The 16,246-nt window shown below is 41.9% G+C and overlaps 2 protein-coding genes across 2 annotated transcripts; both read left to right on the plus strand.

Moving 5' to 3' along the window:
• Positions 1-449: 449 nt before the first annotated feature.
• LOC109989344 (ectonucleotide pyrophosphatase/phosphodiesterase family member 7-like) lies at positions 450-6,930 on the plus strand. The gene is made up of 6 exons (XM_020641058.3): positions 450-779; positions 1,215-1,360; positions 2,693-3,322; positions 5,304-5,535; positions 6,032-6,155; positions 6,352-6,930. Exons 1-6 carry the CDS (start codon positions 542-544, stop codon positions 6,407-6,409), a joined length of 1,428 nt encoding a protein of 475 aa, XP_020496714.2. The 5' UTR covers positions 450-541; the 3' UTR covers positions 6,410-6,930.
• A 999-nt stretch (positions 6,931-7,929) lies between these two features.
• On the plus strand, positions 7,930-14,668 carry cbx2 (chromobox homolog 2 (Drosophila Pc class)). The gene is made up of 5 exons (XM_065964641.1): positions 7,930-8,052; positions 8,146-8,189; positions 10,554-10,619; positions 11,107-11,176; positions 11,255-14,668. The coding sequence occupies exons 1-5, from the start codon at positions 7,981-7,983 to the stop codon at positions 12,584-12,586; spliced, it is 1,584 nt and encodes a 527-aa protein (XP_065820713.1). The 5' UTR covers positions 7,930-7,980; the 3' UTR covers positions 12,587-14,668.
• The last annotated feature ends 1,578 nt before the right edge of the window (positions 14,669-16,246 follow it).

Below are 16,246 nucleotides of genomic sequence, written 5' to 3' on the forward strand. Positions count from 1 at the left end.
CCCCCCCCCCCCCAGAGACCACTGCTAGCTGACGAAGAGATATGTACTCTCATTTTCCTCTTCATTTTCCCGGTGTCAGATCAATCATGCGCCATCCCAACTCAAGGTGAAAGCCATCAAAGTGCCATTCCCTCATTGTCAATGATATACAGGAAACTCCGAAGCACAGACGGGCGCGCAGACAAACAGAAAGACAGCATCAACAAGCGAGTTAAAAGGGAAACAAACAGCCGGGATGCCCGGGGAGATTAATCTGCTTTTACTGCCAGTCCTCAAGAGCAAAACATGGGGGGGGGGTGAAACTCACTGTTAACACAAGTCCCATCTGTAAAAAAAAGTGGCTCATAAACATCACCAGGTTGAAAGTGCTCAGATAATGTCTGTCCAATCTGTGAGATAAGATAAGTTGGAGAAACTTTGCTCTGGGGCTGTCCTCAGAGTCCTCAGGTGAGACGCAAAGGAGGCGGATCCTCTTACAAATAAGCGCTTCAAGCTCGAGGATAGATTCAGTTCAAGACCTGTGAAGTGGTTGTTTTTCACCATGTTGTGGACCGCCGGTCTGAGCCTCCTCTGGGCCCTGTGCGTCCTCGGAGCCCCCGCGAACAAACAGACGAGACAGAAGCTGCTGCTGATCTCCTTCGACGGCTTCCGCTGGGATTACGACCGCGACGTGGACACGCCGCACCTCGACAAAATGGCCGGGGATGGAGTGAAAGCTCTGTATGTCACACCTCCTTACCTCACCATCACCAGCCCTTCACACTTCACCCTCTTGACAGGTAAAGTGTTTCATTTTCTACAACGGTGCTCCCAGTTGGCAAGGGGGATCTGCATATCATGGCAGAGTGGGAACCAGCTCTGGGTTTAGCTCGGGATTGGAAAAAAAAGCCAAGGGAAAAAGGAATTAGTTGTAATTGAATGTCCCAGGGTCCAACAGCTTTTATAGCTGAGTAAGATAATTATACTTGGATGACTGAGGGAAAGAATTCTGTGCTCCCCTTTTCTTATTTTGACTCTCAAATCATCAGCGCCAGCTAAAGGAAATTTAACTTCCTTGAAATTAAATTCCTCTAATCTGCGAAGTTGGTCATAAGACCTTGTCCAAAAAAGCTTCATGCCACTCAGCCCCGTTAAGTTGATAGAATTTTTAATGTGAATGTGTCACGCTCTGAATAATGAGTGCACGCAAGACTGACAGTGATTCTCTTCTGTAGGCCGCTACATTGAGAACCACGGGGTAATCCACAACATGTGGTTCAACACAACCACCACTCAGACGAAGCCGTACTATCAGACTCAGTTTGTGAATGAGTGGTGGGACAATGGCAGTCTGCCTATCTGGATCACAGCGCAGAAACAGGTCTGTGCAGAAACCATTTCCAGCTTATCTCTGTGAGAGACTGTGTGGCTGTTCGCAGCGCAAGAAACAATTTCTCTTGACAAAACACCTCAGATGGCCTGATGAATAATTTCAGGCCCAGATCATCGCAGTTATATTGCAAATTATGCCAAGGGTGTGGATGTTGACTGCATGCAAATGACAACTGGTGAAAGGCTACTTAAAAAGTTGAGCTGTGGATTAAAGAAACATCTTTGAAATTCTGATTATGTTTCCCTTTATGTCGCTCTGAAATATGAATGGATCAACCTTTGGCATGCTTGTAAATATGTTCATAACTTGTTCTGTTTTACAGCCAGTTCCCACAACCAAATATTACATTTGGCAGCTTTGTCAGTGGCCTAATCAAGTGGCAACCTCTGATGTTGAAAAATGAAGCTGAAGTGCAAAAAACTGCAGTACCTCGAGTGTCCACTTGAGGCTGGCTCCAAAAGACACATAAGTCCCATACACATCCCATATTAAAATATCAATTTTGACTACAAAAATAAACATGCTTACAGCCTGGTTAGAATAGCACTTTTAATTTTCTACATAGACTGTAAGGGGGGAATATTTGTATAACTCATCAGTTTTGATTTCATGAATGATATGCATAATTATGGGCGTGGCTGATATGACTGCAAGTGGGCGTGTCTTAGCCGTTTGTCAAGAGGCTTAAAGTCCACCTCAGCTCTTTGCCCGTTTCTTGGTGACTCAAAGGTAGTTTGAGACAGCGATTATAAAGTGGTGACAGCCATGGATGGGCTTCCAAATAACTCTTAGCAAAACCAATGGGTGACATCACTCAGAATGTGTCCATCTTAATGCACAGTCTATGGGTCCGAGGCTTCAAAATACGACTCTATAGGTAGTCTTCAAGCTTCATCTCTGAGCCCTCTCCTCTGTCTTAATGTTGTTAATTTTGCTGTTGAATGGAATAATAAGAATATCTTGATCCTGATTGGTCGGTTCAGTAGTGAAGAATGAGGAAGTGCCATTTTGAAGCCAATTGCAAAACAGCTATCAAACCACCATTTATCAATATCTAATTTGTTGAATTTGGTGGACTTCTAAAACTCTTGCAATGTAAAGTATTTCTTAGCAAGCTGTATATAAAGTTTAACAGAACATCATATAATTACTATTATTTACTTTTCTGATGAGTTTTGCACGTGTAAAACTGCCCTATAGGGGGATATATGTAGAACATCATGTTTTAAAACATAGGGCCACTGACAAAGCTGCTGCATTCTGGGAGTCTGGAGTCAGAACTAGATGCATATTTACGTGTCTCTTTTTCTACCCTTCCAGGGGCTAAAAGCTGGCTCCCTTCATTTCCCTGGCACAGCTTCCAGTTACCAGGGACAGGTTGCCGAGGTGCGGGAAGTGGAGCCCTTGCTCTACAACTACAAAAACGAGACTGCATGGAGGATGAATTCTGACAAGGTCATGGGCTGGTTCAGAGACCAGAATCTGGATTTTGTATCCCTGTACTTTGGCGAGCCAGACGGCACAGGTCACAGATACGGCCCCGACTCTCCGGAACGTCGGGAGATGGTGAGGCAAGTGGACCGCACGGTGGGATACATCCGACACTCGGCTGAGCAACACGGGCTGAGCGACCGCCTGAACATCATCATCACGGCAGACCACGGCATGACTTCGGTGTACCGCAACGGTCTGGTGGAAGAAATCACCCTGTTCAAAATACCCGGCTTCTCTTTCGGCGACTTGGCCTTTCACCTGGTGGACTTTGGCCCTTCTGGGATGCTGCTGCCCAAGCCGGGGAAGCTGGAGAAGGTTTACAACGCCTTGAAGGGTTCCCATCCACACCTTCATGTGTACAAGAAGGAGGAGATGCCAGAGCGTTTCCACTTTGCCAAGAATGATCGTATCCTCCCCATCGTTTTATGGGCTGACTCAGGATATGTCATCAACGGGGTGGGTGGACAGAGTCAAATTTTTATTATTATTTTTAGTATGATAAATGGGAGCGTGCCTATGTTCCCACAGCCCTATGTTCCCACAGCCCTATGTTCCCACAGCCCTATGTTCCCACATTTCCTTTTTCATAAATTTGAATCAGAGTTTATCCCCCTTTCTCCCAATTTGGAAGCCAATTACACCCAATTAACCCCTAACCCTAAAAATCTTGGAAATGTGGGAACATAGGGCTGTGGGAACATACGGCCTAATTTTAAGAAAAATCTTAGAAATATGGGAACATAGGGCTGTGGGAATATAGGGCTGACACCTAATAAACAGCCAATTCTTGAGATGAGAGAAACATAGTAAAGCAAAACAACTTGAGCCAAGAACCCAAGGCACTTCCCAGGCTTTCAGTCAGCTCCAATGCAAACCCATCTGTAGTGATTTTCTTAACATATCAGATGTTTTCTCTGATGTCACTCGCTCGGTTTTGGTCATGAATGAAACATGCTGGAACATTGGGAAAGCATAGAAAGATGTGCAGCAGCAGTTTTCTACCCCCACTGCAAGTCCTATTGATTTACCTTTTAAAGTAAACAGTTACCTCAGGTCGCCATTTGTGCCCCATCGACATGCCAAGCTGCAGAGAGCCGCTCTAAAACGGCCGCAAAAACGTGCAAACATTGCGTTGTGGAGAGATTCAGCAACAATCACACTTGTTGCTGTAATGGTTTGGTAACTTCTTAATCCCAGTTAGTAATCAATGTGGTTATTATGGCCTTTTCAACTGAATGAATGGGATTAACTGAATAGTCCTGACGTACTCACAAAAGAAAAATGATGGTGAAAGGTCTTTACACACCACCTGGTTTATACAAAAAATAACCCCCCCACCCAGTCCTGACTCCAAGAATACTTAAATCACCAGTTGTATTTTGCTCACTGCAAATGGTGAAACTGGACTCTTTTGAACCAGTCATATTCTAATCTTAGTACATTACAATTTTAATCAAGTGCATTTGCATGTCCTCGGGATAATCCAGGCCCGGCTGATGACATGCAGGGCTCTCGAATGCTTCATGAAGCTATTCATGCCTCAGAAATTCAAAAAAATTAGCATTTTCACTTGGCTCCGCGCTCCGCTCAGTCGTTCCACCGTGCACTAACTTTGCAACTGAATGTGTCAGTCAGCACTGAGAGCCATTAAATCTGAATTTATTTCAAAAGACTAAAGTAATTCAATCATGAAATGGCTTCGAAATGCCGAAATGTGAGGGGAAATAATCAGCCCTGTGGCTCCTCTGATGATGAAACGGGTAATTTAAAGTCTATAGGTTAACAGCGGCCGTGATCCTATGTATTATCAGACTCTTTGTTCACTCCCTTTATGGCCAATTTCAGTTTGATCTCAGGGAGGGGATAAGCTTGTTGAGACTGTTACTTAACAACTAAAAAAAGAGATAACAAGCCGTCCTAGAATATCGACAAATCTGTCACAAACACAATATTTACCAGACATTACCAAAGGGATTCATGTCTCTTTTTGAAAATCTGAAAATAGAGATTCAAATTCTAATCTTATTTAGTCATTTTCATTGGTTGGTAGACATCACAAATAGAGAACAGGATATAACTCTCTTGTGAGGAAGGTTTTTTTTTTTTTGCTTGGCCAATATCGCCCTCTGCTGACAAAATAAGAGAAAGCAATAATATGTGAGTTCTGTTGCTGATAAGGCTGATTAGTCAATAATTCTTATTGACTAATCAAAAAGGTACAATGTAGTTGAAGCTAACTAACTAGGTTAAATTTATGCAGGACGCCTTTGCAAATGTTTTTAACTTCCATGTAAGGTGGGTTCCTTTCACAAGTGTCAAGGATTGTTTCATTCCTCTTGTGCATTTTTCTTTGCGAATGCTTATTCCTGTTTATCTTTATCTTCTTTTGCACCATCTTAACGTGAAGTTGTCCGTCTGTTCTTTGTGTCCCGTGCAGTATTTTCCGGTTCAGTTTAACAAAGGCGAGCACGGCTTCGACAACCAGGAGCTGGACATGAAGGCATTCTTCAGGGCGGCGGGTCCGGCGTTTCACAAGAACCTGGAGGTGGGGCCCTTTGAGACGGTGAATATCTACGCCCTGATGTGCCACATCCTGAACATCCGGCCCGAGGTCAACGACGGCCACCTGGACGTCACCAAACACATGCTGGTTACCAGTCCTAAACCGGGTGAGTTTTTATACCTCAGACTAATGAGGCTCTCTCCCCGAGGGTGAGAAAAGTGTGTCGCTTCAGCACCTGCTCCTTCGTTATTATAGGCCATTCATCCATCATTTCCGACAACATACACCCAGATCAGATGTAAGTTTGAGAAAGGTGAAAGAAAGGAGGTCTGCAGATCTGAGGCCAAGTGGAAAGCTGTGAGGAACTTTCATTATAGGTGTCAAATTTCTGTTTCCTGTGGTCAAAGCAGTAGGTAGGTATTATTTCTATTTTATATCATTTAGTTCCTTAGTAAGGACAGAACTCATTTATAGTCAAATAATTCCAATATTTTTTAGGGGAAAGAAGCAAATTGAGAGAAAACATCATAATGGTCCTTTAAAGATATTCCCTATCAGCTGAGATGACTGCGGGACGCTGAAACACAGAAATAAACCAAACCTAAAAAAAGACATTTACTTATAATAACAACGTTTTCTCTTTTCTTTTTTTTTGGTTTCAGGTGAACCTGTGCATTATCTGGAGAAACTCTTCACAGGGCTGTCGGCAGTGGGTGGATTTCTTGCTGTAGTTTTTATAGCCATGGTGTCTCACAACATACTGAAGAGGAAACGCAGGAGTCAAAGGTAAAGACTGGGGAACTCTCTTTAAACGGGGATTACTGATTGACTTCTGTAGGACTGGGGAATGAAAGTTAAAATGTTTTTAAGGGAGTGCTGTGAACGCTGTTATGTATATTCATGTTTATACATTATTAAACTTGTTTTTATGACTTTCAGATGTTTTATTTCATCACATATTTTTCTTTGTTTCTTTTCTCAGATCGGGGAGTTCAACACATCTTCCAGAAAACAAAAATACACATCAAACTTCATTCTAATCTTTGCAAATTAACACTTCAGTGAGATCAAGACACAGCTGTGTGTGAGGAAATGAACCCCTGTGTGAAGAGCACGAGGAACCAAAAAAACACAACACTGGACACAAATGAACAGAACACACAAGTAGGCCTTACAATAAAGAACTTTGTGTTTGTGTTTTTTCACTGTGTTTAATCATGAAGGTTGTAAAGTGTCTACTCCAGTGTGTGAGGGATCACATTGTACATGTTGTAATTAATTGTTTCAAAGAAAATTCTTATTTTGAAAATCCTATACCCTTATGTTTATGTGACCGATGACTTTCCTGAATATAACTTTCCTGAATATGAGCGTCTATGATAAAGAGTAAAAGATGTAACTACTTATTTGTAATTATATCTCACGCAGAAAACTTAATTAGGCTCCTGTGTAACAAGAAAAACAGGATGTATGACACAAATAGGCTAATTAGAATAATAAGTCCAGCAGGAAATAGCCTAACTTTAAGAAAATGTATATAAAAATAAAAACATTAAATGCATTAGTCTCTACTCTAATGTGTTTTTTTTAAGTCTTATTTGAGTGGAAATGTGATAACTTTATCCCATGGTTGTAATTATTTTGATGTCTCTTCTTTGAGGTTATAATCAGGTTACAACCACAGACTGAAAATATGAACTGCAACAAATAAACATGTAACGCTTAGAGGACGGTGGCTGCTGAGGGACATATTTCAGCAACCCCATTCACAATTGCCCGCCTCTCGTCGAGTGAAAAGCGTCAAGTTAAGCACCATGGTACTGAACTTCCGGTAGTGGCTTTCAGAATAAAGTAATGCCTGTTGCTCTAAATGAAGTTTTTCCCACTCTAGCCATGTATTTTTTTTAATTGCATTTATTTAAAGTCTAACCAATAATGCAGATAAAACATTAGGCCTACTCGAAATAGTAAAAATTACTGTACAAATATTTACCTTTTCTATTTTCACTTTGTAAAAGGTATCACAAGATTTTAGCATTTGTATTGTCCCTAATAAAAAAGAAGTGTTTTTTATTTATTTAAAAAATGTATAAAATGACATTTGAATTAATCTTATAGCGTGCTATGCTTTGACCAATGGATTCAGATCCGACAAAAAAAAAAACCTACTTGCAGTTGTGAGTATTTTTATGAAGCCCTAATAGTGAGTGACTTCATTTAAAATACATTTTAATCAATAAACAAATGTTGACTAGCAAAAAATCCTATTATCACTTTAACCTTGTTGATTGTTTGTTGCTTTTTACCTTTAAATTGTGTTTTTCTTCTTAAATCTGTTTTCAAATGGACTCCTGAGTCTGTCAATAAAGATGGTGGACAAATAAAATAGCTCAACATTATAATTTTTGATTAGGCTACTAAATGAAGCCCAACAACCAATGTCTTACTTTTCCACAAAAACCAACTCCTCACCGAGTATTGGACAACTAGACTCTTACTGTGAAGGCCAAGTCTTCAACTTCCGGTCCCGCACGAGGTGAATTCTGATTGGCTGGCAGCGCCTCTTGTCTTTTTGATAAAGGGATTCTTATTCGGGGCGAAGAAGGCAGACATGGAGGAGCTGAGCGCGGTGGGGGAGCAGGTTTTTGATGCGGAATGCATTTTAAATAAACGACTGAAAAAGGTACGAGCTGTGAAAACATTCAAACTTTTATCACCTGGTTTTATTCAGCAGCAGAGCTTCTATAAACCTTCTTCTTTGTTGGTTTTCTCTCAGGGGAAGTTGGAGTTTCTGGTGAAGTGGAGAGGATGGTCATCCAAGTGAGTACAAGTGGTGCTGCTGCCCGGAACAATGAAAACAACAACAACAACGTGTCGCTTGTTGCTTCAACTTAAACTGTTGCTGTAACCTTACGCATTTCTTATCAAAACACCGACTGAACAACAAATGTGGCGGGACGTCGGAACATTTGGTTTCTGTTGCATTTCAGCTCACAAATTCAGCCTTTACAGTTTCTCTCCTTTTGTTCATAACAACTCCAATTTGGGAAGTTAGCGGAAAGCTAATTAAAATATACTAAATCAGCTATTTTCCATTTGTACTAACCACTCCCCCCCCTTTTTTTTTTTATAGTTATCGTGACGTTTATGTAATTTTTTTATCCGATTTATTAAAGTTGTTTTGTGTATGACAACCAAAACAAGCGGCCAAATTCAAAATGTGTTAAATATTTAATTTATAATCACTTTATAGAAGGTTAGAAACAGTGGTATACTCTTCATTTTTCCCCAAATGTTTTTTTAAAATTGTTTAAATGTTTTAAATGGCCTGTGTTAAAAACAGTGTTTTTTAAGACTACTCTTGTATAGTCAGTGCATACTAGCCAATTAGAGACAGAGTAGGGAGGGTCACCCCTTCACCATCCTTGCAGCATACTACAAAATATTGTCAATAATTAATTGAATCAGAGCACATTTAGAAGTGTGTATACTCTCCACTACTTCACTGGTTAAATGTATTACTCAATTACAAATGGTGATTTTTCGACGGTTTCCCTCTGCTGCTTGTAAGAGCTCCACTCTGCCTTCATTTCTTGTCACTTGGCCTTTTCTGTTCACTCCACATTGTTGCTGTAATCCACCATCAATGCACACTGTTGCCTGCCAGCTCCATGGCTTTCTGTTAGACCCACATCCTTTGTGTGTGTTAATGTGTGTGTGTGTGTGTGTGTGTGCAAGGGGAAGGGGTGGGGGTTGATTATTTCACTGGGGACCGCTGATCAGAATGGGCCATTCAACAACAAGTGATGAGGGGAAAGGCTGTTACACATGCATGTGGTTCAGATCACTTTGAGAGGAGACGAAGTGGATCCATTTTCAGTTTGTTTGTGGCGTAAAGCAAGTTCTTATTTCCCTGCATGTATACAAGTTATCACATGTTTACGCCCAGTCACCAGGACACTCCACAGATGCTTCAATTTCAAATCAAGACAAAAATACGTAAAGGTCGGATTGAAACGAAGTAAGTTGGTAATGTACAGGTGCTAGAAAAGGAGCAGATATCACCATGATGTGTCATTCCAAGCACTATTTTTTATTATTTTCACAGCTTCCCATAAATGTCAGAGCTCTTTCATGACCTAAAAAAAGTTCTTCCTTCCTGTCGTGTTCACAAAGACTAAAAACAGAACTGGTTCGGTGGCCGTGGGAGTTGTGTAGTCTCAATTTCCCGTTCTCTCATGCATCGCCTCTTTTTATTAGTCTAGAAATATTTATTTTGTGAGGCTTGTTGTCTTTTATTTTGAAAGAGCAATTAACAAGCTTGCTAACTTCTCATCTCCTGCTGTAATTCGTTTGGATTGTACCGTTCTATTTAAAGCGAAGGAGTCTTAATTTAGAGCAGGAATTTGCTCGTTTAGTCGACCGCATCCTCACACTGCTCGTCGACACCTGAATGATTCATAATTTGGGCTTCAGTGTCGGTCAAATGTTACGCTCAAACTGCAACTCGGCCGCCGTCCAATAGCCGGGGTTGTAGCTCCTGGAAATGGACCTGCTCTCCAAGGATCTACAACCCAGATGTAAACAAACACAGAGAGCGGTTTGACAGTATTTTGATCTGAAAGGTTCTATGAGGCTGAGTCAGGTTAAACTGGAATATCGACCAGACCAATGCGTAATTACATTCAGCACCTGCACGAGGATGTCATCCTGCAGGGAGGGACGAATGCTGGCGTTGCTAACATTAGCCTCACTAAGTAGACCAAATGATATTGTCTATCCAGCTGACGATTTAGAACAAGTTGTGATAAATTTTGGCAGTTATCTGAGTGTATCATACCTTAAGAATAGTCATTTATAAAACATAATATTTCCATTTTACCAACCAGGAAATTAGTTGGCTTGAAACATCCCTTATTTATAGCATACTTATACTATAAGTTGTTCTTGCTTAATAACAGATTTCAGCTTTTTGGAGCTTACTTGATCGGACATGAATGACACAGCTTTCCTCCAGTGATGTTCAGACTGCCTGGAGTCAGTTACTGTCTGTTTAGACAACAACTTCTCTGAATCTGAATCTGACTTTTAGCGTCTCCACCACTTGCACGACGGCCTACATTCATAGTTTTACATAGTGTCATGTCAAACCATGAATGACACTTTTCATTTTGTTTCTTTCAGACACAACAGCTGGGAGCCCCAAGAAAACATCCTGGACCCGAGACTGTTGGCAGCATTCAACAAGAAGTGAGTGTCCTGTTTTTTTAATTTAGACATCAAGAAACAATTTAAAGTGGCTTGCACACGCTGGTGAATGTTGTTTGACCTGCATTTATGGACCTGCTGCATTCACATTAATGGATTTGAAGGACTTCACCTCAGAAAGTATAAGCAGAAGTATGGAAAACATTTCTGAGACAGGTCAGATCTCAGTCTAATTATCGCACGTTACAGGTAGTTACATTGTTATTGTCCCAGAGAGGCAGTTTGGTTTACAACAGAAGTCCAGACAGGTCAATAATTTTTCAAAGTAATATTTTGTAAACATACTTTTAGGTTTTACTTTTACTAGTTGAGTACCTTATTTATCATCTATTTTATGGTTTGAACGTAAATGGACACATTTAGTCAAACCAATCCACAAAAGAAGGATTTTAGAATACTGTGGATCTTTTTAATAGTCAAAGACTCAATTTCCCAGTAAGCATTTGTTGACATTTTTTTTCTTACACAGAGAGCAAGAAAAGGAGCTCCTGATTCGCAAGAAAGGGAAAAGACCAAGAGGAAGGCCACGGAAAATAGTAGTAAGTAAAAACACAAAAGCTTAGTGTTTTTCTTTGATTTCTGGGTTTATAAAGTCTAATGTTTGTTCTTTAATTTAGGAAAATGTGCCTGAGGATACAAAGCCAAGCAGCTCTTCATCTGCCTCCTCCTCCTCCTCGGATTCCTCATCCTCCTGCTCGTCCTCAGACTCCTCCTCGGACGGCGACGACGACGACAGCAGCAATGTGAAACAGGCCAACCCGACCGGCAGAACACGAGACCTCCACCCCGTCCCTCAGAAGAAGGCGCAGATTGTGGTGGCGAAACAGGAGCCGCCCAAAAAACGAAGCAAGAAACCGGACGTGAAGGAATTCCAGCAGAGCAAGGGCGCGCGCAAAATCCTGAAGGGGTCTAAAGATTCTGATCTTCCAGGAGTGATAAAGAAGCCAGTTCACCCGGCGAGCTTCACCTTCATGGGGTTCCATCGGGGCTCGCCTCGGGATACAGCAGCTGGTCAGAACAGGAGCTCTCTGACCCAGGGAGGGGCGGTTAAAAACTCACAGAGTTCTGTGGTTTCCGGGAGGTCAGTCCAACCCGCCGCCTCCCCCTCCATGAACAAATCAAGCCAGAGCAGGAATGTCAGCGAAGGTAAACTGTCTGTCTCTGGTGTGAACAGCGGGACGAGTCTGGATTTGAAAGCAGCTGCGAGTAAATCAAAAGGGGTAGCAGCTTTGAATTTAAATACTTCCAAACACCCCATTCAAGGCACCACTCAGCACACTCTAAGTTCCCCCAATGGACAAAAGAAACCCCAGACCCCTGTGTCAACACTGCAGCGGATACCCAATACTAAAGCAATGGCGTCCATATCATCTAAGACCGCCTATTCCAGTCAAGGTTCTGGTCTTCAGCCTCTCAACCTTCAGAACAAGCTTGTGCAAAGGAACAATGCTCCTGGGAATGGAACTACTCCAGGATCAGGTCTGAGAAATGCTACAAATCCAGCAAGAAAGACTACTGTAGCGCAAAATCAGGAGTATAATCTTCCTAAAAGTCCGGCGACACCTGGGCGATTACCCACCAGGAAGAACCAGACCGGAGCAGACAAAGTCACAGAGACGACTGAAATCCAAGGCAAGCTGGAGAAGAGTGCCCTGCAGAAATCCACCACGGAGATCCAGAGCCAGCGGGAGAGATCGGCCTCCAAAGACGGCAAGAACGCCAAAATGAACGACATGAGCACGGGCGAGGACGAGAGCAGCTCGGACTCGGACCAGGATTCTTCCTACACCGGACAGGATCGCGCAGGAGCGATCCAGAACCAGGACTGGAAGCCGACAAGGAGTCTGATTGAACACGTGTTTGTCACGGATGTCACTGCTAACCTGGTTACCGTCACAGTCAAGGAGTCGCCCACCAGCGTGGGATTCTTCAGCATTCGTAATTACTGAAACTGCAAACCAGATGGGCTTTGAAGCGTACAGAGTGGGTTTTTTTTTTCTCTAGATAAACCTTCTGCTGGAAAATTCCTGAGGATTGGAAGTTAATTTTGCTCTTGGACTCGTTTCAGTCAAATAGCTATTTGAAGGTTAAGAGAATGGGCTGGACATCCGTGATTGTGTTAATTTATTTGCCCGTTTCTGCATACTTTTACCCCGAAGTGGCTGTAGAAGAAGGACACTACCCATCGAGTTGCAAGAGTCTGCATTTGGGTGCTACCTGCTCACCTCAAAAGAGACAATTCTTTGTGGTTTCAGCGGGTCCAACATTTGTTTAGTCACTGGCATCCTGGAGAATCGTAAATGATCCTTCATATTAAACATTTCTATAGTATAAACTAGCATTCATACATTCCTTCCTGTTCATCTATTGTGGTTTATTGTTGAAAGGTGATCTAATGAAGAAAATATGGAAGGACTGGTTTAGTGTGTTTTAAATCGGTAGAAAACATTTAGCTCACAATGCGTCAATGTTTTTAATCCAAATCACTCGATAGCTAATGTAGACCAGTTTTTTAAATTCTTGGTATAGTATTGTTTATTGATAAGTTAGCTACCTCTTTTTCCGACGTCTGCTGCATATTCATTTCTTGTGGGATTGGGAAACCTCTCCCTCCAGGGTATATATCACTGTGTCCTTTATAGTATTTTTTATATAGCTCAAAATGTATTGGACTTCCGTTCTTGTGTAATTACCAGCGAACAACTCGATCGGCAGCCAGGCAACGGATTCTTTTCTGTGTCATGAAAAAACTAAATTAAAAGAGACTGATTGATTCTAACTGATGAATACCCTTCTCAACATATCAACAGAACAACTGGATTGCAAAGTTCCGCACGTTTGGATAGGACCCGATATCGCTTGGGTTTTTCCATCATGAGGATAAGACTCCTGTCCTCCAGGGGTTACACCAGCAACGTTTCTCTTCTCAGACGATATACCTGTTGATGCCTCGCCGTCAAAGCATCCCATCAGCCTTTGCGTTGGCTTCAGAAATCTGCTTTGAAGTCATTGTGGGGAAAGGGTTGGGCGTGGACAAAGCCCTGACAATAAAACGTTGGGCATTGTTTGTAATTGACCACAAGACTCCAGATGTCACTCTGTATGCTGCTTGGGCGTATCAAAACAAAATGCCATGTTTGTTTTTTTGTGCATGCAGCAGCTGCAGATGTCTCATTTCACCACCAACCACCCACCCACCCACCCACCTGCCTGCATGGGTACAAGAGCTGCAGGCCCGGCCCTCCCAGATAAAGAGAGAGAGAAAAAATGTTTTTTTTATCTGATGTGACGGAAAAGAAACCGCAACAATGTGCGCTACTTTCGGCTCCCACGAGAGGAGTTCAGCAACCAAGCACTTCGTACTGAACTCTTCTGTCTGCCCCTGTGCCTTTCTTCTTCTCAGAGACTAAACACACAAAAAAAGGCATTACCCCAAAGATAGCTAGAATTTCAGGTTGTTCAATAGGAGAGCCCCCCCCCCCCCCCAGAGTAAAGCACGGAGACGGACCATCTTTATTTTCTTAGCCGGGTTGCTGTGACCCGTAAAAAAAAAAAAATCTTGTCGGTAGACTAAACAGGAATGCAAAGGGCCAGACAAACACCTGATGCCTTATGGAAACAATGCGCCTTACAGAAAGTTCTCGAGGTAGTTCCCATTTCGGGCTGGCCAAAAACAACAGAAGTGCTTTCTCCTCTTAAATGAGCTGCAGATAAAACTGCTCAGGATTTGGTCACCGGGATGTTTCTCTTCCAAATGACATCAGAGGTGATCATCGCCATGGGTTACGCCATTAGACTATGGTTTTTGTTTCTATTTTTCTTAACTGACGGGGGGGGGGGGGGGGGGGATGACCTTGGCCTAAATGTGTTTCCCAGTTTTGTTTTAGATCTACTAACCATCTCAAGAGAACGTTTTCCCTCTTTACAATCTATTTATTACACATCATGAGCCCTCCTCCAGGGTAAGACGGTGTCATCAGTCCTTGTATTGGGCCACATGTCGAAATCGACTAATAAATGGTACAACCTTTTGTCGGATGTTGGTGTTTCTTTATGGTCTTCCTTTTTTACTATTTGTGATTTATTTATCAAGTATAAATGCAGATCACATCCTGGTTCAATCCTCATTGAATTTGAACCTTTGGTCTGATTAAAACAGTTATTATTCAGAGTTTTCTCTGTTTTACATTTTAAAGGCCTTTGAGTCGATAAACACACTGTAACTTTCCCTGTTGTGGGATAAATAAAGGATTATCTTATCGTATTGTATCTTAAACTCAAAAAATAAACTGACACTGATAAATGTCTTTAAGTGAAGCCCAATTCATCTTGTCTACAGTGTGCTTAGATGTCAAATATGGGACATGGAAATACTAAACAACTGATTTCTGCTGATCAGAAATTTACTGACATTACTAAAATGTCACGACTGGAATTTGTTTTTTTAACCCCATGTTGTCCTGGGGGGACAGGGCCTTCTCCATTGCCGCTCCTACCCTATGGAACTCACTCCCAAAGAGCATCAGAGACCCCTTCGCCTCCCTTACTATCTTCAAGAAACCCCTAAAAACTCACCTCTTCAACATTGCTTACAACCACCAACAAACTCAACTCTCATCCTCTGCTAATTATGTCTTTGTTTTTTTGTTTTCACTGATTTGTTAAGCGCCTGAGTACTTAAAAAAGCTATAAAAATAAAATGCATTATTATTGCAGCACTTTTTTTTTTTAATACAACAGCTAAATAATAACAAATCCATTATGTAAGAAAAGGGGAAATTATCCCACTCAGACTCTCCAACATGACCTGACTCTGCCACTAGATGATGCTGTTGTACTTAACGGCTGAAGCCCCCAGAGGTGCTGAAGAGTCTTAATGAAGCATAATGAAATAATCTGTTAGTTCACACACTTGACATTTGAATCATTAACGGGATTATATCTTAATATGCATCAAATGAAAACATGTTCTAATCTAATGCACTACAGGCTCAAAATACTGGATCCACTTTCCACACTGTGGCAATAAAAGGAAAAGTCAGACAGGCATCCAATAATGGCTCACTTTCTGCTTTTAATATCCAGATAAATCAGCCCATCTCTCTCTCTCTCTCTCTCTCTCACTAATGGCAGCGTTTAGTTAATTAAACAGCTTTTTCTTCATTTTAAAAAAAGTGTCAAAGTGGAGTAAAGAAACTCATTATAAAGCGTTCTTATCGTTCCGCTGAGGAGACTCAATGAACAAGAGAGTCTGCAGCACCTTTCAGCACCCAGACACCCCGCTCCCTCTCTCTCACCAGCCTGCTGTATTTACACACTCTTAAAAACAGTGTCAGGCGGCCTGACGGACTGACAGAAGTTATCATTACACAAAGCACTCGATTCCATAATTTATAGAGATCCCCGTCCCAGTCATGTGGAATTCTCCCAAAATACATTCAAGTAAACACTTACGCGACAAAGAGGCACTCACAGTGGCCTGGTATGCATAAACAGTATGAACAGTGTGACAGTGTAATCCCAGCCCCATACTACACCCCCAAGCTCAACACACACACAGACACAGACACACACACACACACACACACACCCAGCAAACCGGGTCCAGC

The sequence above is a fragment of the Labrus bergylta genome, chromosome 16 (assembly GCF_963930695.1).
Source record: "Labrus bergylta chromosome 16, fLabBer1.1, whole genome shotgun sequence".
NCBI lineage: Eukaryota > Metazoa > Chordata > Actinopteri > Labriformes > Labridae > Labrus > Labrus bergylta.

Coding starts and splice junctions, on each gene's coding strand:
- LOC109989344 (XM_020641058.3), top strand. CDS start 542: ATGTTGTGGACCGCCGGTCTGAGCCTCCTCTGGGCCCTGTGCGTCCTC. Junction 1,361..2,692: donor GGATCACAGCGCAGAAACAG/GTCTGTGCAGAA, acceptor CTACCCTTCCAG/GGGCTAAAAGCTGGCTCCCT. Junction 6,156..6,351: donor AGGAAACGCAGGAGTCAAAG/GTAAAGACTGGG, acceptor TTCTTTTCTCAG/ATCGGGGAGTTCAACACATC.
- cbx2 (XM_065964641.1), top strand. CDS start 7,981: ATGGAGGAGCTGAGCGCGGTGGGGGAGCAGGTTTTTGATGCGGAATGC. Junction 8,053..8,145: donor TAAATAAACGACTGAAAAAG/GTACGAGCTGTG, acceptor GTTTTCTCTCAG/GGGAAGTTGGAGTTTCTGGT. Junction 10,620..11,106: donor TTGGCAGCATTCAACAAGAA/GTGAGTGTCCTG, acceptor TTTCTTACACAG/AGAGCAAGAAAAGGAGCTCC.